Source organism: Protomyctophum parallelum (genome assembly GCF_964188405.1).
Source record: "Protomyctophum parallelum genome assembly, chromosome: 14".
Lineage (NCBI taxonomy): Eukaryota > Metazoa > Chordata > Actinopteri > Myctophiformes > Myctophidae > Protomyctophum > Protomyctophum parallelum.
The window spans coordinates 12,293,361-12,318,662 of NC_139709.1; the positions used below are offsets into that span (position 1 = coordinate 12,293,361).

The 25,302-nt window shown below is 42.8% G+C and overlaps 1 protein-coding gene across 1 annotated transcript in view; it reads right to left on the minus strand.

Moving 5' to 3' along the window:
- The window catches only part of LOC310870909 (regulator of nonsense transcripts 1-like), a 35,547-nt gene that overhangs the window by 3,241 nt on the left and 7,004 nt on the right, over positions 1-25,302 (minus strand). Inside the window, 20 exon segments of the mRNA XM_083782277.1 lie at positions 573-695; positions 1,494-1,630; positions 1,633-1,776; positions 2,432-2,590; positions 5,219-5,300; positions 5,998-6,172; positions 7,918-8,060; positions 9,035-9,191; positions 9,819-9,936; positions 10,543-10,756; positions 11,623-11,766; positions 12,474-12,588; positions 13,104-13,268; positions 14,009-14,127; positions 15,246-15,405; positions 16,363-16,471; positions 16,905-17,003; positions 17,297-17,384; positions 17,928-18,089; positions 24,269-24,449. Of these exon segments, the coding sequence (XP_083638403.1) occupies positions 576-695; positions 1,494-1,630; positions 1,633-1,776; positions 2,432-2,590; positions 5,219-5,300; positions 5,998-6,172; positions 7,918-8,060; positions 9,035-9,191; positions 9,819-9,936; positions 10,543-10,756; positions 11,623-11,766; positions 12,474-12,588; positions 13,104-13,268; positions 14,009-14,127; positions 15,246-15,405; positions 16,363-16,471; positions 16,905-17,003; positions 17,297-17,384; positions 17,928-18,089; positions 24,269-24,449 (2,791 nt within the window). The 3' untranslated portion in view covers positions 573-575.

Below are 25,302 nucleotides of genomic sequence, written 5' to 3' on the forward strand. Positions count from 1 at the left end.
CTACAAGCTCATAGCGCGGCACCGAGTACGCTACGAGCTCGTAGATCTGCTATTTTTGAAAAATCTTGAAAATGTGGCGCAAATCTTTGAATGTATATTCTTTCAGAGCGAACGTTTTTTAACTCAAATCTTTGCTTCTGGGGAGGTCCCTGGAAACAACATATTTTCCGATGGGGGTCGTCGGCCAATTACATATAATTTGAGGGATCCTTGACATGAAATATTGAGCACCACTGACATAGAAACAGAAAACTGTCAGGATTTAGAAAACATTTTTTAGACGTCGGGCCTAAAATGGGTTGCAGGTAAAGTTGCAGTTGCCTTACGGCTATGGCTGTGAATCTTTGGGTGTCCCACGATTTGATCGAATCATTTTGATTCAAGACGATTTTCAGATTCAAAACTATTCTCTATTCAAAATACATAGGATTTCATCACAATCTACTCCAGCCAACTGAAGTGACAGTGACTTGAAAATGACTGAAGACATGATGTTTACTGTGATTTCGATTCGTTCATGACGGGAATCGCGATTCTAATTCGAACGGATTTTCTTTGACAGCCCTACTTACAGCCTAGTACTGGGACAGTCCAGTTACACCAGCGTGTTGGTAGGCCCTCTCTCCCTGGTAGGTGGAGTCTTGGGACAGAGCCACGTCAATCTGGGACTTGAACTCATCTCCGAGGTAACTGTCCTATGAAGTGGAAAAACAAAAAGACCAACGTGAAGAAACAAAGAGTCAGAAAGACTCGACATAGGAGATAAATCAAATATCGAAGCTACATCTTTGGTTCTTCCCTCATCGATTGCTTTCGAGACAGTCACGGGACAAGAGAAAGCATTTACACAAGACGGCTTCAAAAGCTCTCGGGTGTAATGTAGTAATGGGCACTGCTATTATTAAGAAGCAATAAAGCAACTCAGCTCGTAAAGAAAGATTGCTTCTAGCTCTTTATAAAATGGGACAATCAACACAGTTTTTTCCAGAATCAAAGTCTAATAGGCATGTAACGATCGTATATCGATATATATCGATATTAATCCCGGCGATATGAATTGATTTATTGAAATAAAAAACATTGATTTAAAAAATAAAAAGCGTGATGTGAAATGTGAGCTTTAGTGATATTCAATCATATTCAAGTGCTTTTGGAGCAAAAGTTAAAAAAAAGGGTAATTTTTCTGGAAAATATATTTTGTTTAAAATATCGTAAAAACCGTATCGTGAATCACATATCGTGATACGAATCGTATCGTGAGTTGCGTGAATCGTTACATGCCTAAAGTCTAACACTTCAAAATGGGGTGGGCAACTGGCGGCCCGGGGGCCACATGCGGCACGTTTTGAGCTTGTAGATCGGCTTGTAGATCGGCTATTTTTGCTACGACAGTAACATGCATTGTGTGAGTGAGTGTGGAAATAATAGTGGCCCTCGCCATCGTCAAAGTTGCCCGTCCCTGCTTCAAATCATCCATAGTATCAAACCGGTACCTGTGAGAGTTCAGGCTGGGACAGGCCAGGCTGGCTCATCTGGGACGGCTGGCTCATGGTGATGTAGCCCTGGGTGAGAGGAGGGCCCTGGGAGAAAGGCTGGGAGCCCTGCAGATCCTGGCTGGCCTGGCTGCCGTCCCCCGGCCCTCCTCCTCCGTGTTGTTCCCCCCGCTGTGGTTCCCCATCCCACCGCGGTTTCTCTGACGGCCGCCGCCTCGTGACCCTCCTCCGCCCCCTCCTCCTCCGCCGCTGCCAACTTTGCCTTTCATGCCTCCACCACGACCTGGAGAGAATTGACAGTTTAACACATTATTTGGATTTGATTTTTAACTCGTTTAGACCCGAGGACGATTCTACAAAATGCCTTCTGAAATCCTGAGTTTTCTGAAAAACCTCATGTTTCTCTATGTCAGTCAAACATTTTCATGTGGGACCCCCAAGATTATCTGTAATTGGCCACCGACCCCCCCAGAAGCAAAGATTTGAGTTAAAAACGTTGGCTCTGAATAGAATATATATTCAAAGATTTGCACTTTTTTTTTTTTTTAATACCAGACCTACAAGCTTGTAGCGCGGCACTCGGTGCCGCGCACTATCCTATTAGGCTGAGGAATATAGCCCACCCATTTCACATTGGCCCTTTTATAGCGCCACCAACAGGTGGATTGTGCATGCGTGCGATCAACACGGATCTGCACCATTTCCAATATTCCATCCTGATTGGCAAAGATTGGAACAAACAAACAAAAAACATGTTTATATTACTCCTAAACATTCCTATCCTCCTGGTGGAGACCTGTGCCCAGAAGGGCACTTTTTCTAGTTTGGATTTGTTTTTAAGGTGCATTTCAGAAAATATGCAATATGCAAGGTGCAATATGGACACCACAGTTGTTTCCTGGAGGGGTTATTGGCAGTGACTTCATTTCTTTCCTCACCTGCGGGGCCGTTGAGTTGACCCAGGTACCCGGGGGGAGGCATGGGGGGCATCACCAGGTTGAAGGGAATGGGGAGGTTCATGGAGTTCAAGGGGTGTGGGCCCGTGCCTATCATTCCAATCTGGTCATGGGTCTGGAAGTACATGTTGGCTGTACGGCCTGTGGTGGAAATAAGTCGTTTTTCGTTTTACTCCAAAAGCGAATTTGGTGAGCTTTTCTGTTCCAACGACATGATGGACACATGCTTTCAATGAATTCCTATATGCAAAAACAGTGTTGATTTCGTCGACTAAAACTAAGACAACATTATTTTCGTCCACTTCCTTTTTCCACTGACGAAAACTAAATGGAAAGTAAATAAAAACTAGACTGACATTTTAGGAAGAGATCCAGTATAGGCTATTTTACAATTATTTGCATGTTGAAAATAGTCGATCTACAGTACAAGCTCACAACGCGTCGCGAGGCGTTGTGAGCTTGTAGATCAGCAAGTGTAAAAACAGTCATCACGACGGCATCAAAGCCCGCCAATATACATTTTGTTCAACTAAATCAACTGTAGATTTAGTCGACTAAAATATGATATTTAGTCGACTAAAACTAACACATTCCAGGTGACTAAAATGTGACTAAAACAAAATTTAAACTATCCAAGAGAATATGACTAAACTAAAATCAAAATGTGCTGCCAAAAACAACACTGATGCAAAATAAACCTTGATGTTTCTTTGCACTGAAGGAGTTTATATTCCAATAATGTCCGCCTCACTGTACATTATTCTGCTTATTGCACTGCTACTTACAAGCAAAATCAATACTTTGTAAACAAACAAATGCTCATAATCGGTTCCCACACATTCTTTCCAATGAATTTCCAAAACCTTTCCAGAATATTTAACCCAATTTCCAGGCCTATATATAATAATCATTCAGAGCAATAATGAGTCTCTTACTCCTATGTGGAAAAATGCCCCAAAAGTGTAGAAAAAAAATAAGCATCAGAATGGTATAATTCCATTCCAAATGTCATGCCAATGTTTCGCGTGGGTTGTCGTCTTGCACAAGAAGCACCGGTTTGACCTGGCCTTACATCAGACATGAAATACATGCCGACACGAGCAACCTGTTCAGCAGCCTTGGGAGTTTGAGATGTTTTTTTAGATGTTCGCATTGGCTGACCAGGGCACTGCACACCGCACTGCACACCTCACCGCACTGGTTGGTGTCACGTGACGCAGGAACATTATCTACAAGGAGATAACTACGCATCACGCTGGAGCACGTGAGCTTGTAGATCTGTACTTGGTCGTCATGTGCGGTATAGCCCTTACGTTAGGCTGCGATGCAGTCATGCAGCCCGTTTTTGGCGAAAAAAAACGACTTATGTTACATATTTCATCATACATGTTTTGGACATTTGGTCAAAAGTCTAATATCCCCCCCCCACGCGGGAGACCCGAGTTCAAATCCTGGGCGTTACACTAACTCATTAGCCAAAAAACAATGCATAGCCGAAAATATCCCCGGGACCCATGACAAATTCCAGGACACTTTTCCAGGACTGGAAAATGTCAACGTAATTCCAGGAATTTCATGGCCGTGGGAACCCTGTTTATATTAGGTTAAAAGTTCTGCTTCCAATAGCAACACGAGGGAGGCAGGGCAGTGGTCCGTTACCATTCTGTCCAGTTCGGGACGCGACTCCAACCAGTGTTGTTTTCGTCGACTAAAACTAAGACGAAAAAAGTTTTTCGACTACCTTTTTTCACTGACTAAACTAAACTAAATGGAAACTAAATGAAAACTAAGTTACGATGACTAAAACTGAGACTAAATATATTGACAATTTCGTCAAAAAAATTAAAACTACCGTAGACTAAAATGTTGGACAAGAGATCCAGTATAAGTCATTTTACACATGCTGAAAATAGCCGATCTACGAGTTCACAACTCTGCGACGCGTTGTGAGCTTGTAGATCGGGTATTTCCAGCAAGTGTAACATCAGCCATTACGACGGCATCAAGGCCCGCCAAAACACATTTTAGTCCACTAAATCAACCGTAGATTTAGTGGACTAAAATCGCGTGACATTTAGTCGACTAAAACTAGACTAAACACTAAAACATTCCAGGTGACTAAAATGTGACTAAAACTAAAATCAAAATGTGCTGCCAAAAACAACAGTGCCGTTACCAATGATTTACCATTCTGTCCAGATCGGGACGCAACGCCAACTACGCTGCAGACGGTGTTGCCTCTGTCCGCCGTAACTTATTTTGCCCAACAACTACTTCACAACTTAAATATTAGGGGCTGTAGTCTGTTGTTCTCACCAACTTCCGCGGCAACTTGGGGAGTGCGGTCCATCGCTTGGGGCGTGAGAGTTATGTGCAAAAAATGGGGGGCGAGTGTGTTCCTTTTACCGTTGTGCATTGTATAGTTATGACTACGAGTGACAAATCAACTACCGGTACCGGTATGTTTAGCATTAGAGCAGGCAACTTGCAACTTGAGGATAGGGCTATTCGCTTCTAGTGATTTTTACTAGTTGACTAGTTGCCTAGTTGACTAGTTTAACTACCTATTATGTAAAACAAAAACTTCAATACCTTCAATAAAAGGTATATAATAATAGCACGGGGCGATATTTGGCAGAATATATTCCCCGATATTTAGGCAGCCAGACAGTGTCCGGTAGGAACATTTGGACATATCGCCCCCCATTTAGGAATGCAATACTTAATAGAATAACAGCATGATTGTTAATAGTACGAGGCATCACTTACCATTGCTGCTGCGGTCATATGCGGACCCAGGAATGAGGGCCTCCCTGGCATCATACATGGCCGTGCTCATGAAGCGACCCCCCTATGAATCAAGACAACACACCATGCTATTCCACTATGTCTACACAACGTTTATTTATTATCAAAGACCAGTCCCGTTATTTTAATGTTGGTCTTGTTGGTGACGTGACGGAAACGGTAGTAGGTTTTAATGAGTCTAGTGGCTGTATTTTGCGTGTCTTAAGTACCAGGTCTTATTCCCTAACTTGAGTAAACTAAAGACCTGGAGGCGTGATCAATGCCATTTGGCTATTCTGAGTGGCCAAAGAGCATTGATCACGCCTCCAGGTCTTTAGTTTACTCAAGTTAGGGAATAAGACCTGGTACTTAAGACACGCAAAATACAGCCCTAGGTCTCTTAATCCATTTAAACCTGGGAACAATTCTTAAAAAGAAAAAAAGTCTTCTAAATCATGACAGTTTTCTGAAAAACCTCATGTTTCTATGTCAGGGGTTCTCAATATTATATGTAATTGGCCGCCGACCCCCATCTGAAAAGCAAAGATTTGAGTTAAGTTAAAAACGTTGGATCAGAAAGAATATATACGGTAATATATTCAAAGATTTGAATATATTTCACGATTAAAAAAAATAGCAGACCTACAAAGCTCGTAGCGCGGCACCGAGTGCCACGCTACGAGCTTTTCAGCAGCTAAAGCATAACACAATGCTTAAAAACACCAAAAAGGGGTTCCCCGGCCCAGAATGCGTCAACTCACAGGGTTAACGGTGTTGACCAGCTTGCGGGGCTTGCTGAACTGCATGAGGCTCTCCCTCAGGTTGTTGAGCGGTCCTTCCACCAGGACCTTCTGCTCCTTGTAGTAGTTCAGCAGGTGGTTCCACAGAGGCTGCTTGGACAGTGCTTTGGGGTTGCCCACGATGATCACGCCGTACCTTACAAACACACAAACCATTGCTTTTTTTTACCCTGTTGTCCCTGTTTAGAGCAGTCGCAGTCCCGCCCCCTTCCATGACAACGCCAGGCCCAGGAAATTATTCCCACTGCATTTTCCCTCAGACATTTCGTGACAAATCATGACAACAAACAATATTTTGGACCAAACAAATAATTACAAAGAAGAAAAACAACAACAAAAAGTGTTGTAACCTGCCGTTTTCTTCTTCTTTCTAATCATTTGTTTGGCCCGCAGTGTAAACGTCTTTAAATAAATACTTTTTGAAAAGTCTATGAGGAAAATTAACGGAGAATTATTTTCCGGGTCTCTGGAGGGGGCGGGACTGAGACTCTATTGTGGGCATTTTGCCACAAAAAGAATGGTGATGAACCACAATCGGTAAAATTGCAGACAAGAACCACCAATGTTATTGAACGAGCAAGATGGTCATGTTGATAACTGAAAAGTTAAGACCTGAAAGGGGCTTGTTTCTCATATTTGGTTTTAGTACAACAAAAGCATTCAATTGCCACACCCCTTGAAATACTACAAGTAACTATAGAGCAGCTAAGAGCACCGAAGTCTGACGTCAATATCGGTAGAGGGCGCAAATCCACGGGTTCATGTACTTTTTATTTGCATTATAATCCCCATAGGGGGATTTCACCTCATATAAGAACTGAGTTTGAAAAATAAACAAGTCATCCAGGCCGCTTCACTCATATGGATATGAAGAATCAACTGACTGAGCGAACACGCTATTGTTACATTTTAGCTAGAAACAGACTGTATTTAGTTTAGTTAAGGATCCCCATTAGTCTACTCTACAGACTCTACACAGTAATGGAGACTATTCTTCCTGGGGTCCAGTATCATATATATGAGTGACTGACTGTCGCAAACGATACAGAGACACCTCCCTGAAAATAACGTATAGACAGCTTGTTCATTTTGCTGCTTATAGAGCGTTGCAGTCGCCCCTTTCATGACGACGGCAGGCCCAGGAAATAGTTCCCAATGCATTTTCCCATAGACATTTCAAAACTTATTTATTTAAAGACCTTATAAGCTTATAAGCTACAAAGCCAACAAACACAATATTTTGGACCAAACAAAGAATTACAAAGAAGATTTGTTGTCATGATTTGTCACGACAAGAGTTGGCTTTGTCCGCGGCGTAAACGTCTTTAAATAAATACTTTCTGAAAAGTCTATGAGGAAAATTAACGGGGATTTATTTTCCGGGTCTCTCGAGGGAGCGGGACTGCGACGCTCTATAGCAGACGATATTAAGATCAACCCATCGAGGGGATGTGCAACCCAGATTCGGCACAAACAAGGGACTAAATTAATTTAGCTCCTATGACACCAAAATGTGGAACGCCCTACCAACAGTCATTAAGAAATGCGAATCCCTTAACTCCTTCAAAACTGCTCTCAAAGGGCACCTACGGACGGCTGCAATTCGATATGTTTCTTTTCCCTTTTTACCTCCTATGATGATTTCCTGTTTTGACTATATAGTGTATATTAGTGCGTCTCTAAATGTTTTGATGAATTGAAAACGGTGGGCCCTATTGTAAACAAGTGTAATGCTTAATGGTGTCGTCCATTCACAGTTAACAGTTTTTGTATCGAGTTGTACTTGAAATGTACTGTAATTCTGCAAACTGTTAATAAATCAATCAATCAATGAGCGAGTGACGTCAGGCGCTCTATTCCATTTCTCAGTAAAAGTGTCACCTGGCTCTGGTGAGAGCGACGTTGAGACGTCGGGGATCATTGAGGAAGCCGATGCCCTGGTGCTCGTTGGCCCTGACGCAGGACAGGATGATGAAGTCCTTCTCTCTCCCTTGGAACGCATCCACGCTGGCAATCTCCACCTCCTGGCAAATGGATTGGGAAGACACATCGGTGGAAAAAAATACGACACACCCTTTTCATTTTTATACTTCATCACAGCTTGTGGGAGTAGTTTTGTCCAAGCTACGAGGGGCGCACGGCAGGCAATGCGTTAATGTATTACTTCAGGTAGAGGGAATAATTTAATTAGCTCTCCTGGTCTCCAGCATTACCAACCGTTGATATGATGTTGTTGCACTTATTTCAAGAAGCCACATAGTACAACAGAAGGAGTACCTCCGGCTGGCACAACCACATATTACCGCAATGCCCAATGGGTACAAATCTCACTCAAGACCAGTGTTGTTTTTGGCAGCACATTTAGATTTTTAGTTTTAGTCATAGTCTCTTTTATAGTTTATTTAGTTTTAGTCACATTTTAGTCACCTGGAATGTTTTAGTGTTAGTCTAGTTTTAGTCGACTAAATATCATAAGAGTTCAGTCGACTAAATCTACAGGTGATTTAGTCAATGTATTTTGGCGGGCCATGATGCCGTCGTACTGGATCTCTTGTCCACTAGTCCCTTCCTAGTTTGTATTTGTTGACAAAACTGTCAGTATATTTAGTCTCAGTTTTAGTCGTCGTAGCCGAGTTTTCATTTAGTTTCCATTTAGTTTTCGTCAGTGTAAAAAGGTAGTCGACAAACAACATTTTTCGTCTCAGTTTTAGTCGACGAAACCAACACTGCTCAAGACCCGTGTTGCTTGCTGCTGTCCCCTCCTCTCTACTGAGCCATCTAATCAAAACAAAGATGGCTTGAAAAAACACACAGTCATTCTCTCGCCTGGGCCGTGGCTGGTAATCCAGTCTGGCAGTGCGCCGCGGGTTCGACTCCCGATCCCGACGGCCTATACTGCATGTCACTCCCCCATCTCTCTCCCCATTTCCTGTCAGCCTACTGTCTGTCCCTCCATAAAAAAAATATATATATAAAAACATTTAAAAAGTGTCTCTACCTGATAGAGCTTGGTGTGGAGGGAGCCACTGAACTGCATGTACTGAACCAGATATGACCTCTGACCCTCGTAGGGGGTGATGATGCCAATCTGGTCGGGCTTGGCTCCGGCTTTCAGCAGCCTGGTGGTGATTTTCTCCACGTTGGACGCCTCAGTCCTGGAGACAGGGATCAAAGTTGTTATCAGTTTTTTTTTTTTTCATCCCACGATTTTGCAACCCATTTTTTCACCCAGTGTCAATTATCTAATGTAATCCTGGGCGCTACACCTCCTCTGCCAACCTGGGAGGGCAGCGGACTGACCTCATGCTTCCTTCTATGCATGAGGAGTCCAAGCTGCTTCTTTTCACCTGACAGGGGGGGGAATTTCCCCGGCCGGACGTAGCATGCGGAAGGAACACGTTATTCCGACCAGTTCCTTTCCCCTCCATCAGGGGCGCCTGATGGAGGGGAAACGTATGTTTCAAGTCAAGGAGCCCCAAAATTGCCGACCCGCATCTCAAAATATATTGTTCCGCAGGGACCCACCCCAGATGCAAAGATTTGAGTTCAAAGTGTTCACTGGAAAATAATATATATTCAAAGATTTGCACACATTTTCACGATATAAAAAAATAAATAGCAGATCTACAGTACAAGCTCGTAGCGTGGCACACGGTGCCGTGCTATGAGCTTGTAGATCTGCTATTTTTCAACAGCTAAAGTTTAAAATAATAGTTAAAAGTGGTTAAAAGGAACAGAACATCCCAAATGATATTTCAGAACAATCAAGCTATTTTTGAGACCTGTTGAGATAGGAAGTGCCAGAGCTGGCGATCTCCTCCTGGCCTTGTGTGACATAAAAGAACATGGGTTTGTCCGGCTGGGGCCACTGGAAGTCAAAGCCCTTCTTCACGCGGTCCGCTGTGGGGTGAGAGAAGAGAGAATGAACCATGAGAGATGAGTCAGACAGTGACTGATGCACTGTAGAACAAAGAACGGAGGGTGTGCGTGTGTGTGTGTGCGTGTGTTCGTAAGATGTTAATACTCGTGGCTGCCAAAGTCTGTCTTTATAATGAATTGCATTTTTATAGCGCCTTTCCAAGTGCTCAAAGCTCTTTACAATGGTTCATTCATTCATACATTGGGAGGTGAGGCGGCGAACAATCGACGCCAGCGTCCTCACTTCCCACATTCACACGGCAATAGTGGCGAGCTCACACCGACCGACTCATTGGGGGCAGTGTAGGGTTCAGTGTCTTTGCTTTGAAAAATGAAAACTGAAAATGTTTTTTTGAGTTTGAGTTAAAAATAAAAACATTCACTCTGAAAGATTATATTCAAAAGATTTTTCAAAAGAAATAGCAGATCTACAAGCTATTCAAAAGATTTGCGACACATTTTCACGATTTCCCCCCCCCCAAAAAATAGCAGATCTACAAGCTATTTTTCAATAGCTAAAGTATAACATAATGCTTAAAGGGGTTCCCGCCCAGAATGGGCTATAGACAAGGTTCTTGGTGGACTCACCGGCAGTGACTCCGTTCTGTAGGGAGCCCTCGTAGAAGATGTTGGAGGGGAAGGAGCTGAGGGCGGGATGCATGCGGTACTGCACCTGCAGGCGAATGGGGCGAATCCCCAGGACCACCAGGCGCTCAAAGAGGGACTGGGAGAGGCCAGCCTTGGCCGCCTTCTTACACATGACGACAGGCCCCAACTGGCAGTGGTCGCCCACCAGGATCAACTAGGAGGAAACACAAGATCTCCACTGTAGCTACAATATTTCCAAAGTGATCAAATCATTTTGTGCAATTAAATGGTCAGCTAGATGATGATAAAAAAGGTGAGTGATGTGAATACCAATGATGAAGTATAGTCCTACCGTTTCAGGAATTGTTTACTGATGAATTACATTGTTTCGGTACTACGGTGTTTAAACTTTTAGCATTCCTACTTTCTCTAGTGATAACTCTAAACAACTATCCTGTCTCTCAATAGAATGCAATTTAAGGTCTTAAGATGAAAAAAAACTAAAATGCACTAAATCGTGGCGAGTTGGTAAACTGGCGAGTTCTCCGGACGGATACCCTTTCAAGTAGAGACCACTGAACAGAATTGTATTACGAGTGGTCATATTAGGTAGAAATTGGAAGGGGGAAAAAAAGTTTGCATTTAAATTATTTTATGTTTGCGTAACACCTACTGTAAACGTGCATTTAACCCATTTTGACCTGGGAACGATTCTACAAATGTCTTCTAAATCAGGAGTTTTCTAATGTTTCTATGTCAGTGGTTCTCAAACTATTTCATGTCAAGGACCGCCAGAATTATATGAAATTGCCCCCCCCCCCCCCCCCATCTGAAAATATGTAGTTCCAGGGACCCTCCAGACACAGTTCTGAGTTAAAAACGTTTGCTGTGAAAGAATATATACTCAAACATTTGTGCCACATTTTCACGAAGTTTCAAAAATAGCAGAAGTTCATAGCTTGTAGATCTGCTATTTTTCAACAGCTAAAGCATAACATAATGCTTCAAACACCAAAAGGGGTTCCCGTCTAGAATGGATTAAAAAGAAGGGAATCTGTTCTGTAGTGGCCCCATACATACCTGCTTGGCCCCCAGGACGACAGGCACCATGCATTCGGGCTCCGTGGCCTGGGTACTCTCGTCGATCAGAATGGAACGGAACTGCATCTTGGCCAAGCGGGGGTCCCCAGCACCCACGCAGGTACAGCAGATGACGTCAGCATTCTGTATGGGCCAAAAGGAGGAGGCTTGAATGTATAGTTACCGTATTGTATATAATAGAAAATCTCATTTTGGACAGTAATGACCCGGTTTAACCGCTTACTAAATTAGTACAGCCACAAAGTGCTCAATATTGACTCTGTGTAACATATAGGTCAGTGGTTCCCAAAGTGGGGTCCGGGGACCCCCACGGGGGTCTTTGAGGGAGTTCCAGGGGGTTCCCCAGCTAAATGATAGTTTGGAACCAAATGGACTTTTATGGATCTGTAACTCTGAGAGTGTACAAACGGAACCAAATATATCCTAACGGGTCCACTTGGTTCCATTTGTACACTCAGAGTTAAATTAACATTCATTTTTACAATATAAATTGGGGTCTCAGATGATAGAAATGACATTAAATGGGGGTCTGTAGACTAATATGCATGTCAAACTGGGTGTCCTTTGACTAAAAGGAAAGAGTCACATAGTCACGATGCTAAAAAAACCTTATTAGGCCAAAGTTTCGGCAAGCAGGTTGCCTTCTTCAGGGTATGTGAAACTGGGGTGTCCTTGAAATTAAAATGGTCGAGAATCATTGCTAGAGCCGTGAAAATCTTCTCTTATGGGGGTCCCTGGCATATCTTTTCAAATGGGGGCCAATTAGTGTCAATTTGGGGGTCCTCGACATGAAAAGGTTTGGGAACCACTGATATAGGTGTCATTAATACCATGAGCAGCTCCCTCTCGGCGGTGCGTTTCAGAGCCCTGTATCGCTTCTCGTCAGACGAGGACAGCTCTCCGGTCTCGTCCTTCAGCTGCTGCAGTTTCTGAAGCTCTGGCATGCTGTGGGTGCAAAACACGGAACACAGCTGGAGATGATCAGCGTTGATTTTGACAGCAACATTTAGATTTTAGTTTTAGTCTTTTGAATAGTTTCCGTTTTAGTTTTAGGTCGCGTTCACACCGGAATGTTATGCTGCGATTTAAAACGAATCCTGCTACGCGTCGTCGGAAATGTGCGCATCGTTTGGCAGGTGTGAAGGCTCACTCGAACTCTGATGCGAATTAAACAACCGCATTCTACTTCGCCCAAAGAAACAGGGGGTTTCGCTTTGCTTCCAAGCGCACCCGACTTCGATTCACTGCAGGTGTGAATGCAATCGGAATCAAATAAAAGAAATTAAGCAAAACTGTGCAGGCTGAATGAGGAGTAAAAATGGCTTACAAATGGGATAATGGTTGGACCTGAGGCACAAAGGGCCACAGGCTACTTGGGTAACCCTAATAACTCGGAAAAGAAATAAAGCTAATTTCAAAATGAAAAATGGTGGCACTGATCTGTAGTCAGCCACTGTTACCTGTCCATGTTGCGGATCTGGTTGTGCAGAGCCAGGAAAGAGACGGGCGAGTCTATGGCCTCCCTGCTCTTAGCGCAGAGCCTCACCACCTTCAGTCCCGTCTGATGGATCTTCTCCGTTAGCTGGTCCACGGCAATGTTACTGGGAGCACAGACCAGCACTGGACTAGTGGAGAGACACATGTTGTTGCGTTAACTTTGGTGACCAGTTATTTAGCTGTGTGAAGTAAATAGTTACCAAAGTATTCAAATCCAAAACACCAAGAATTTGATTTTAATAAATGCAGCCCAAGCAAAAGCACTATATATGTATATACACACACACACAAGAATACACAATTCTGATCGGTTGGGGTGTGCAATAGTTTTAGATAACCTTTGATGTGGAGGCCTCATCACTGTTCTAAATTAATACACGTAAATATTAAGTAAACATTAGCTACAAACTACAAAACATGGATTTTAAAGCGTTGTGTTGTGTCGTGTGTGCGTGCAAAAGACTTGACTATTCCTACTAGTTGGTATAGTCGTTTCTAGATTGTTACTCCAGCATCTCCCAATTGGCCTCAACACCCTGCATTGTTCTACGAATTGCATGGGGTCCGTCATTGATCATCCCTCACCTTACCACAGACCCACTCACAGAAAAGCAGAGGAGAAACCACAGAAGCACTCCATTAAGGCCTATTCATAGTCTGGATTTTCGGTGGTGAGGTGACCACCGCTCCGTTGGTGAGCTGACCACCGGAGCTGAAATAACGTTGAGCGGTGGTGAGTAAAAACAGAGAGAAGGGCTGGAGCGGTGGCGGTGGTTTGCTCTTCACCGCGGCTCGTGACGTCATGTTGTAGTTCGGTGGTCACCCCACCACCGTAAATCCAGACTATGTATGAGCCTTTAGCCATTACCCATTGCCCTGTCTGGCGAGGTGGTAGACCACGGTGGCAGAGGTGACGGTCTTCCCTGTGCCAGGAGGGCCCTGGATGAGACTGAGGGGACGCTGCAGCACTGTCTTCACGGCGTACACCTGCAAGGTTGAAGGAACGAAACGGCATTTACGTCACGACAATGGCCTGGTGGGGGGGGGTGGGGGAGTCTAATGTGAAAGAACTGGGGCACCTTGATAGAAGTGGGGCTATATCTCTATAAAGAGTCATCTGAAAATCATCTAATTGTTTTCTATTAAAAAAAAGGCACAAAGTTTGCACACCCTCGGAGGAAACACTGGCCCCCGGCTGCATTGCTACCACTGGAAGACTGCCACGAGCTTGTAGGTCTACTATTTTTGAAAAATCGCGAAAATGTGGCGCAAATCTTTCAATATATATATTATAACGTTTTTTAACTCAAATCTTTGCTTCTGGGGAGGTCCCTGGAACAACATATTTTCAGATGGGGGGGGGCGGAGGCTTATTACATATCATTTGTGGGGTCCTTGACATGAAATATTGAGCACCACTGATACAGAAACATAAGGCTTTTCAGAAAACTGTCAGGATTTTTTTTAATTTTCGATGTCAGGCCTAAATGGGTTAAAGTCTTTACTTAGTTGACTGGATTCCCAAGTGCCCTATACTTAGCTGACCGGATTTCCAGGGGTTCTAAATCTACTCGCCGAAAATTGCTGATCTACAAGATCGGACTATGACGCATTGTGATTATTTTTTTGCTGAATGTTCGCTGGTTAAAGCTTTCCATTATTATCCATGCCCCCGCTACTGTATCGGTGGATTACATGCTAAAACAAATTAGATTTTAGTTTTAGTCGTAGTCTCTTGAATAGTTTATTTAGTTTTAGTCACATTTTTGTCACCTGGAATATTTTAGTGTTTAGTCTAGTTTTAGTCGACTAAATATCATACGATTTTAGTCGACTAAATCTACAGTTGACTTATCGACTAAAATGTATTTTGGTGGGCCTTCATGCCGTCGTAATGACTGTTTTTACACTGATAATAGCCAATCTACAAGCTCACAACACGCCGCAGTCTGCGATGCGTTGTGAGCTTGTAGATCGGCTATTTTCAGCATACAACCAAATGTAAAATGGCTTATACTGGATCTCTTATTTAGTCTTAGTTTTAGTCATTCGCTGGCTGCTAGTGTGATCTCTGTAATTGCATTGCTAATGATAAGTGGTGTCACCTGGGAGTGGTTGAGGTCAGGGAGGCCCTGGGCGGTGAAGCGTTTGGGCAGCTGACATTTGATGATCACGTCCTCCACCTCGTGGCCCAGCAGCTTGTGGTAAATGTAACCCGACACGGAGGTCTCGTCCACGGCGAACGTCTTCAGGGCACTCTGCATCCTGATAGTGGACACACATGATGATGATGAGCATGCATTATGACAGGGGGTGTCCGAGCTTTTTTCAAAAGCCATATTAAAAAATATTAACACACCCCCATTAGGGCCAACTACAGAATGTACCTTCGGGATTTAAACGATTCGATTTAACTATCGTCGTCAATATTTAATATCGATTGTCTTTTATCAGGTGTGTGTGCTGTGAACAAAAAGTGTATCTCAGCCTTTTGGGCAAGGTTAAAAAAAAAAGAAGAAAGAAATACAAGGAACAAGGATTAGGAATTAAACTCAAATTATACTCTGGGAAATGCCCAATTAAAAAACTTGAACGTAAAAATGTCCCATACGGTTGGGTGGGCCGTTCATAATACAATTCAGGTATGAAGACTGCAGGCCGTATAGAATTCGCCACCGAGGGCCATTTTTGGCCCGCAGGCTGCACTTTGGACACAGCTGCATTATGATAAGGCTAAATACTACAGCCCTGGAATGACTTGCTTACAAGACTAATAAATGCTAAAGTAATGATTAGGATTATGTTGGAAGGATGTGCATTGACCTTAGTGGATCATTGATAAGATGATTACCCTAAATATCCAGAGTGAAATATACTAGGCATTAGGCAATAGGCATTAAACTAGAATTTCAGACTAGAAGGCTTTCTATTACCTTTATTTGTAGTCGTTACGTCCCCACCAAAGAGGTCCAGGTGTTATTTTGTGCAAAAGCGCAAGCAGCACACTTTACTACTTATTTCAATGGAAATAAGCGAATTAGCACAAAAACCCAACCCCCATTGAGGGCTTATATTAGGGGAAATAGCCAATAATTCACTTTTGCACAAAATAACACCTGGACCGGGACGTAATAACTACAAATAAAGTTCAGAGAGCCCTCTAGTCCGAAGTTTTACCATTAAGGTTTATAATTCATTCATGTATTATTAAGTATTAGACACCTGTCAAAGGAAGTAGACTTCCACACAAAGTCGACCTGGAAGTTATGTGGGACTTCCACCGGAGCCCCAGCACTGCTCCTGAGCTCTATGGCAATCTCGTCACCATAGTCTGGTACAGAGAGTCAAGGGGAACATACAGTAGCATCCTAAAAGCATTGTTTCGATTCGGCTTGTACACCGCTGTGTCACCCCTCCTAATAAATGGAGTACACATGTTAATGAGGAGAAAATTATTTAACCCATGTTGGGGCGGGAACCCCTTTTGGTGTTTTAAGCATTATGTTATACTTTAGCTATTGAAAAATAGCAGATCTACAAGCTCGTAGCGTGGCACCAAATGCCGCACTACGAGCTTGTAGGTCTGCTATTTTTGGACATTTTGTAGACTCGTCAGCAGGTGAACCACAGTTTTAGATTATAAAAATGCTACATGAAGCTAATCTTTGACAAACATGTTTGCCCCGAGTACACTACACAAATAGAACAACAATATTCTGTTGATATCTTGTGTTACGTGAGCAAGGAATGAGAGTCAAGGATACTGTCAGGGACTTTGATGACGTGTCCAATGCCTTTCCAGAGAGGGGCCAAGTCTCCTTTGTACCTCAGGCAAATCTCATCTCCCTGCATCAAACGCATATCTACAACACAGGAGAGAGGGCATGGTGTCCGAGGAGACACATGAGTTCTGAAATATACAAATTGCTCCATGGAATAATAGATGCCAGAAGAAAAAAAACATGAATAACAAAACTTAAAGTGAATGGCACACACAGAAACACACATGACACAAAACTATTTTGATGTTAAAATATAAATCCGTGTACTCCGGTAAAAAAAGACATTTGTCATAACGTAATGACACAGCAGGCCACTGATAGACAAACCATGGTGATGACAATGACCACGAAGATGAAGAAAAACTAGGAATTACCACCTGAGTCCGTCTTGGGGAGGGAGAAATAAGCAATCCGCTTTTTATTCAGCCCCAAGTCCCACCTCACTGTTATATTGTCCTGAGTCTGATTGAAGGAAACACAAAAATAAACATGAACCACTTGGAACCAGTGTCCGTTTTCATACTGTTAAGCCTTTCTATACCTGCAGTGTATATAATTAAAGATGGAGTGCTGTGATTTTTGTAAAAGTGTACAGTATTGGTTAAAGTTTTGTTTTTATGTGGACACGCCCACCAGTTCATTAAGTACAGTATGCCTGGTTTGCCTGGTGGGTGGTGATCCACCTGAACTGAAGCCGCACCCACAAAGGGAAGACATGATTGCACATAACGTACCACACCAAGTAGGGTCTAATGAAGTATTGTCACTTCATAAACACACGAAAACTGGAAAGAATTACAATAATCGCGGCACTCCATTACTAAAGGTAGAACAAGAACGAAGAGTGTCACTTATGCCATTTGCAAAAAATCTCAACTCAAGAATTTAGGTAACGGGAATTAAGTAATTTAAGTAATCTGCTTTTTTCTGTCTGCCTATATATAACGGAACTGCTCATAACTTGAAAGCTCTTTCAACCAGTCTTACCATATCAGTCGTACAGACCTGAGACTCTTTGAGTTTCTTGTCATAGTCTGCCTCCAGTTTGACCAGCGGTCCGAAGATGTTCTGGTACTGGTAGGCATCCTCGTAGCGCAGCAGGACATGGTTGGGCTCTTCGTCCACGCCAGGCTTCTCCAGGTCCTCCAGGGTCGCTGTGGGGTTTTCCTACACACACACACACACACACTTAATCCATTAGGACTGAGACCAGATTCTACCGATAGGGGATTCACACTGAGACGGACCGAGTCCGTTTCATTGGAACTGTTCGCGAATACGGTTGCCTGGTCTTCCCGCTGGCCATGATTCACATTGCCCGAGATTCAACAGCGCACCCGGGTACACTTGCGTAACACACTTTGATCCTCCAGGTGACAGTGTGCTTGATGGCTGGCGCGCACGGACACTGACCATCAACTCTGCGACATTGTCTCCAATAAATCCAGACACACTGCATTGCCTCTTTACCGTTACACTACTTCACCGTCAGCCTGCCTGGCTCTTCACTGTCAGTCAGTGTTGTGCTCCGGTGCCGTGTTTGATTAGTTTGCTATGAATTCTACTTTAGCATTATTTATTATTTTTGTTTTACTTTGGAGACTATGCCAAGCAAAGCCCAAGAGCCACATGTAGTCCGCAGAATAAGATCAGCACGTACTGCGCATATACGCAGACTCAACAGGAGAAGGGCGGCGTACAGCGTCTGTGTGGGGTTTTTTTTGTTGACGCTTGGCTCGTCGACTAGAGATTATGTCACGTTCAAAAAATTAAAAAGATCCGTATCCGGTTTTTCATTTCAAGGATCCCAACAACTATACAGCATCTTTTTTTTATTATACAATATATATATTGTGTAAAAGTTTATTTTCTTCCCAAAAGTAGTAAATATATTCTCAATTCATTGTGCATGAAGTGTATTTAAAATATCCTATTTCAAAATATTAGAATATTTTACGAGACCACTAAAAAAAAACTAGAAATGTCGCACTGTCAAGTATATCAATGTATGCAGTCAATACTTGGTCTGGGCTACTTTTGAATGAATTATTGGGACGTGGTATGGAGGTGATCAGCCTTTGTTCACTGTTGAGGTGTTATGGAATCCAAGGTTTGCTTTGATAACAGCCGTAAGTAAAGTAAACTGTCTCACACCTTCCTCTTGACAATACAACCTAGATTCTCTGTGGGGTTCAGGTCAGGTTCAGGTTCAGGTTTATTTGTCATGTGTATAGATACAGAGTATAATTAAATAGTAATGAAATTTATTTTGCTCAGAGCACTCTCAGTCTTACATACACAGGACATAAACAAACATCTATAGTGCAAGAAAAGACAAAAAACAGGAAAAGTAAAAAGGGCAAGTGAAGTGCAAGTGGTACCACACTGTGATACAGCCAGCTAAGACACTTTCAATTATACAGCGATAAAAGTTCACTAGTCCTTTTGTACTTAAGCCTTCTTGAGGATGTACTCGTTGAGTGACCATGTGAATGTGTCTGTGATGTGTATGCCCAGGAATTTAAAGTTATTAACTATGTCAACAGATGACCCTTTGATGGAAATGGGGGTTCCTAAAGTCTACAATGATTTCTTTGGTCTTATTGGTGTTAAGTGAGAGGTTGTTGTTATCGCACCATAGAGTTAGATCCTCTATCTCCCTCCTATAGGCCCTCTCATCACCGTCCGTTATTAGGCCAGTTGGCTGGTCAGTTAAGCACAGTAATGCCATGGTCAGTACACCAGTTAGTTACTAGTAGTTTTGGCACTGTGGGGCAGGTGCCAAATCGAGCTGGAAAGGAAAATTAGCATCTCCATGAAGCTTGTCAACATACTGAAGCACAATGTACTCTAAAAAGATGGGTGTGTTGAAAGTTTTCACTGTCAGTGGACCGAGTGCTTGTAATGAATTGCATTTATATAGCGCTTTTCCAAGTGCTCAAAGCGCTTTACAATGGTTCATTCATTCATTGGGAGCGGCAAACAGTCGACGCCAGCGTCCTCACTTCACAAATTCATACACCAACGGTGGCGAGCTCACACCGACCAACTCATTGGAGGCAATGTAGGGTTCAGTGTCATGCCCAAGGACACGTCGACATGTGGACAAGAGGAGCCGGGATTCGAACCGCCGACCCAGGGATCATTGGACGACCTGCTCTACCTCCTGAGCCACAGCCGCCCATGTTGTAGATCTGCTATTTTTGAAAAATCGTGAAAATGTGGCACAAATCTTTGAACATACTGTATATTCTTTCAGAGCTACGTTTTTAACTCATATCTTTGCTCCTGTGAGGGTCCCTGGAACAAAATTTTTTCAGATGGGGGTCGGTAGCCAATTACATTTTTTTGGGGGTCCTTGACATTACATTTTGACATCAGGCCTAAATGAGCTACGGAAGAAATTAAGCACTGAGATATGAACATGAACATGTCAATACTGCTATAATGCAGCTGTGTTAGCTCGACATAGTTACGGATACAGTCAGGGTCAGCCAGGGACAGGCAGGGCTTGAATTAGATAAAAAGGGACATTGACCAGAGCTTTGTAGGGACAAATGTTGGAATGATAAACACTGTATCCACAAAACTAGTGAGATAAAGGGCGCATTGCCATTATATAATATATACACACAGATACTGTATAAGGGGTTAGGCAAGGACATACAAAAAACACCTCAGCCAGCAGCATGATTAATAAGGGGTGGACAGTGTATGAGCATGATATACTGTAGCAGCACTTTATGGCATTGTGTTACACATGCAACTACTATACAAGTTAAAGGCCTGAAGTCGGGAAGTTTTTTTTCTTCTAAATCCTGACGGTTTTCTGAAATACCTCCATGTTTCTATATCAGTGGTGCTCAATATTTCATGTCAAGGACCCCAACAATTATATGTAATTGGCCGCCTACCCCAGTCTGAAAATGTTTGATTGATTGATTGATAAATGTATTAACAGTTTGTAGAATTACAGTACATTTCAAGCACAAGCTCAATACAAAGACTGTTAACTGTGAGTGGACGACCCAATTAAGCATTACACTTGTTTACAACAGGGTCCACATTGTTCAATTCATCAAAACATTTAGAGACATACAAATAGACACTTCTATGTAGTTAAAGAACAGAACAGGAATTCATAATATAGGAAGCAGAAAGGGAAAAGATACATATACAGTGAGGGGGGGGGGGGGATTCAGATTTTACAGAGGCCAGTTTCGAATTGCAGCCATCCGTAGGTGTTCCAGGGACCCCCGGAAGATTTGAGTTAAAAACGTTCGCTGTGGAGGAATATATGTTCAAATGATTTGCGCCACATTTTCACAATTTTCCGCGCTATGAGCTTGTAGGTCCGCTATTTTTGAAAAAAGATCATAAAAATATGGTGCAAATCTTTGAATATATATTCGTTCAGAGCGAACATTTTTAACTAAAATCTTTGATTCTGGGGGTCAGCGGCCAAATACATATATTTCTGGGGGTCTTTGACATGAAAATGTTTGAGAACCACAGAAACATGGGTTTTTCAGAAAACTGTCATGAACAGGCATTTGTAGAATCGTCCTCAGGTCTAAATGGGTTAAACGCCAAAAGGGGTTCCCGCCCAGAATGGGTTAATAACGTTAGTTGACTTCCACAAATCTACAGTACTAGTCTAAAAAGTAAAACACTAGTAACTGAAATTTTGACCAAAATTAACAGTAGAGGAAAGGCATGGAGTGACCAAAGTCAGCCAATTCATCAATGCATATCTAAACTTTCTTTCTGTGTATGTAATTTTTTTGTATTTTTATGTGCCAGCAAAGCATGGCTGGCCTACCCTTGTTTGCATAGTTGATGTCTTTGTGGCAGAATGAACAGGGCATGACCTCAATGTATTTTCACACCCCATAGATAGATAAAGGGTCGACCTTTTCAGTCACATGATCACTTGATCTATGACAAATATTTGAACGTGAAAGTCATTAAGTCAATAATTTAAAAATAAACCTAATGAATAACTTGGTCAATAATTGTCTCCACCAGGCCGAAGGAGAGTATGTTTTGATTAACCCGGTCGATTTTGGCCAAATTTTGCACACTCTCCCTGGATGCCAACGATGAACCTCTGCCCCAAACTTTTCAGAACGGCCTGTTATAGCGCCACCAGGAGGCCGCATTTTGAAAAACACATTTCTTTATATTACTCGTTCAGATTCTGTCCAAAGATCCCGCAAATCGTTACACACTATCTCTATAGTCATGTGTTCAAGCCGGATCTGGCCGATATTTCATATTCCATCCTGATTGGCTGACATTGGCTTTGAAAGTTGGCAGGATTGGCCCATTTTGAACAAAAAGCCTCAAATCATGAACGCAGTGTGCAATTTACGTGAAATCTTCCACGGACTTTCCTACTAGGCTGAGTAATATATCCCACCCTTTTCACATTGGCCTGTTATAGCGCCACCAACAGGTGAATTTTTGCAAAACACATGGAACATGGTTCCACATTTGGAACAAAATATCAAATCATCCAATTGCCATCCAAGGCGTAAGAAGAAATGGCACCAGGAGGCCACAACCTGACCTGCCCTGGTGGAGACCTGTGCCCCGAGGGGTACTTTTCGTAGTTGAATATGAATAATAAAGGGTTAAGATAACAGTTTTAAGCACATCGACAAATTCTTAATAATGGTTTGTTTTTGATCAACTCAATATTGATCACCTGGTAAATAGAAAAAAATGGTGGTTGCCCAGTGCCAACCGCTGCAATAGAGGGAATGCATTTCCACATCCCACGGAGGGAAACATAGACGCTTGTTCAATCTCAACATCCAATTTCAGCCATGACCAACTGCACTTATTCTCTGCATCCAGCTTCTTCACTATCAAGCATCATTTTCTTCTAAATCACTCATTCTGAAAGAAAAGCATAGGACCTGCTTTTCAATTTGCACTCGTCCAAACACGCATCACTCTTTCACATTAGTCAGGGGATATTAATAAAATCTGGGAATACATTTCTTACCAAGACTTTTCTTCACCAAGGGTGTCTACTAACATATTGTAGTAGACATTGCTTTCTTTTCAACCACCCTAGTATAGGGAACTTCTTGACAGCTGCTGAAAGTTGGGGTACCATCAACAACCAATATATGGCAAAATGTTCTAAATTTCATTATGCTTTACTGTAAGTAGCATGTGACGTATCAAACTAGGGGGTTTTCATGATTCTAAACCCATTCCAAGCATTAGTTTTGCACGAAAACGTCTCATTGGGCTAAATTCGGCCATAGCCATTAGCCACTTGCCCAAATGTGCTGACCTCATCACATTTGTGATGACGGCTATGCCCGTCATCGGCTATGGCATATAAAGCATAATGAAATTTAGAACATTTTTCTTTATATTGGTTGTTGATGGTAGCCCAAATTTCAGGAGCTGTCAAACATTGCCTAGGGTGGTTGAATAGAAACCAATGTGGTTAGTAGACACCTTTACAAAGACATTGGTGAAGAACATTTGTGGAAAGAAATGTATTCCCAGATTTGACATTATTCTGATAATATCCCCCTGACTAATTATATCAAATGATATGCACAGCAAGACAGCAAGTCTATCCTGTCATAATGACACAATGCCAACAGTCTTCTACCCAGGAAAAGTCCCAGACCCTTCTAGGTACGGATCATCACACTAGTTCACTAGGAGTAGGCACTCTTTCACTTTGAGTAGGCATGCTTCACACAATTAGGACCTTTTGCACGTATGACCTTCAATTGCACAATTATGAAATAACTTTGGCAGGTTAATACACATACAGTTGAGATTTGGGCCACCAAAATCAAAATGGCCATCTTCCAGGGAACATGAATGAACACAGAAAGTGTCATGGCAATCTGGCCCGTTAGATTTGGGTACGTCTTGTGTACAATTTGAAAACTCCTTCTAATGGTGGCGACAGTGAAACGGGTTGATAAGATCAATAAGGAGTCACCCTGAGGGGAGCACGATCGTGCACAGCTAATTATATAGTTCTGGCCATCTGGCCATATGGCAATCCAGTGAGTCATTTTCAAAGTATCTTGCTTGGGAGTGAAGTGACCAGAATTGCCAAACAACATAGCCACCCTTAAGGTTAAACCACACCAATGAAACTAGTCGTAACTCCTTGCAAATAATCAGTTCAGAGCTCAACCGCACCAATGCAACACCTTGAAACTGCCATTGGGGGATAACGGTTGCAAGTATTCGCATGTTGCAAAGAGTTGCATGGCCAATCATTGGTGTGGACTGGAGTGGGCTTAAGGAGCATTACAACAACGTGAGGCCATGTTGAAAACAGTCGAGATGAAAGTCACCTTCCAGAGCTCCTCCAGCTTGTTGATCTGCTGGGCTGTGATCTGACGGGCCCTGAGCTGCTCCTGCTCCGACGGGATCTTCACCAACCAAGAGAGGAAGCAGCGGTCCTGGATGAGGGGCTGCCATTGGGAGCTGTCCCAGTTGATGTCCTTCAGGCTGCTTTGGCTGGCACACGGCTGCCTGTTGGGTTCACCCAGACAAACGTATAGGAGTTCATAGGAGCAGTACCACGTCATAGCCATCAACAAATGGACCTATTCCATCCTGCTTTGGCTGGCACACGGCTGCCTGTTGGGTTCACCCAGACAAACGTATAGGAGTTCATAGGAGCAGTACCCCGTTATAGCCAAGGAAGCTCTGAGAAGGAAGGGAAGTGGTCACGTGACTGGGCTGCGCCATGACACTTTCATGGACACTTTCATGGGAGCCAAACTCACATAGGAAGTGCAGTGAATACATGGCAGTGAATGGAGCCAGCTGGACCAGCTAACATTATTCATGAACAATTGAGACCTTTTGTAAAGTAATCACTTCTGGAAAATAACAGAAGACATATCACAGGTTGTTTTCTAATCACTTACTTTTCGATGTGCACAGAGTGCACAGTATATAATTTTATATATCTAAACAGCAGCAGGTATCGTTTCTGGCTCCGAAGTATCGCGATATTTGGCTGCCAGACAGGAAACGGTGGGAAGTCTTGCGATACTTGGTGCGTACATGTAATGTACTTTATGGTATCTCTATTTTTATAGAGATACCATACCTCTATAAAAATTACACAGTGTACACATCGAATAACAACACAGCAGACAATAATGTGTTACATGTCTGTTATTTTCCAGAAGTGATTACTTTACAAAAGGTCTCAATTGTTCATAAATAATGTTTGTTCATGAGCTGGTCACTGAGCTCTCATTGACTCCAGTGCATTCTGCCAAACTTCCAGGTAGTTTGGCTCCCATGAAAGTGTCATGGCGCAGCCCAGTCACGTGACTGACCACTTCACTTCCTTCTCAGAGCTTCCTTGGTT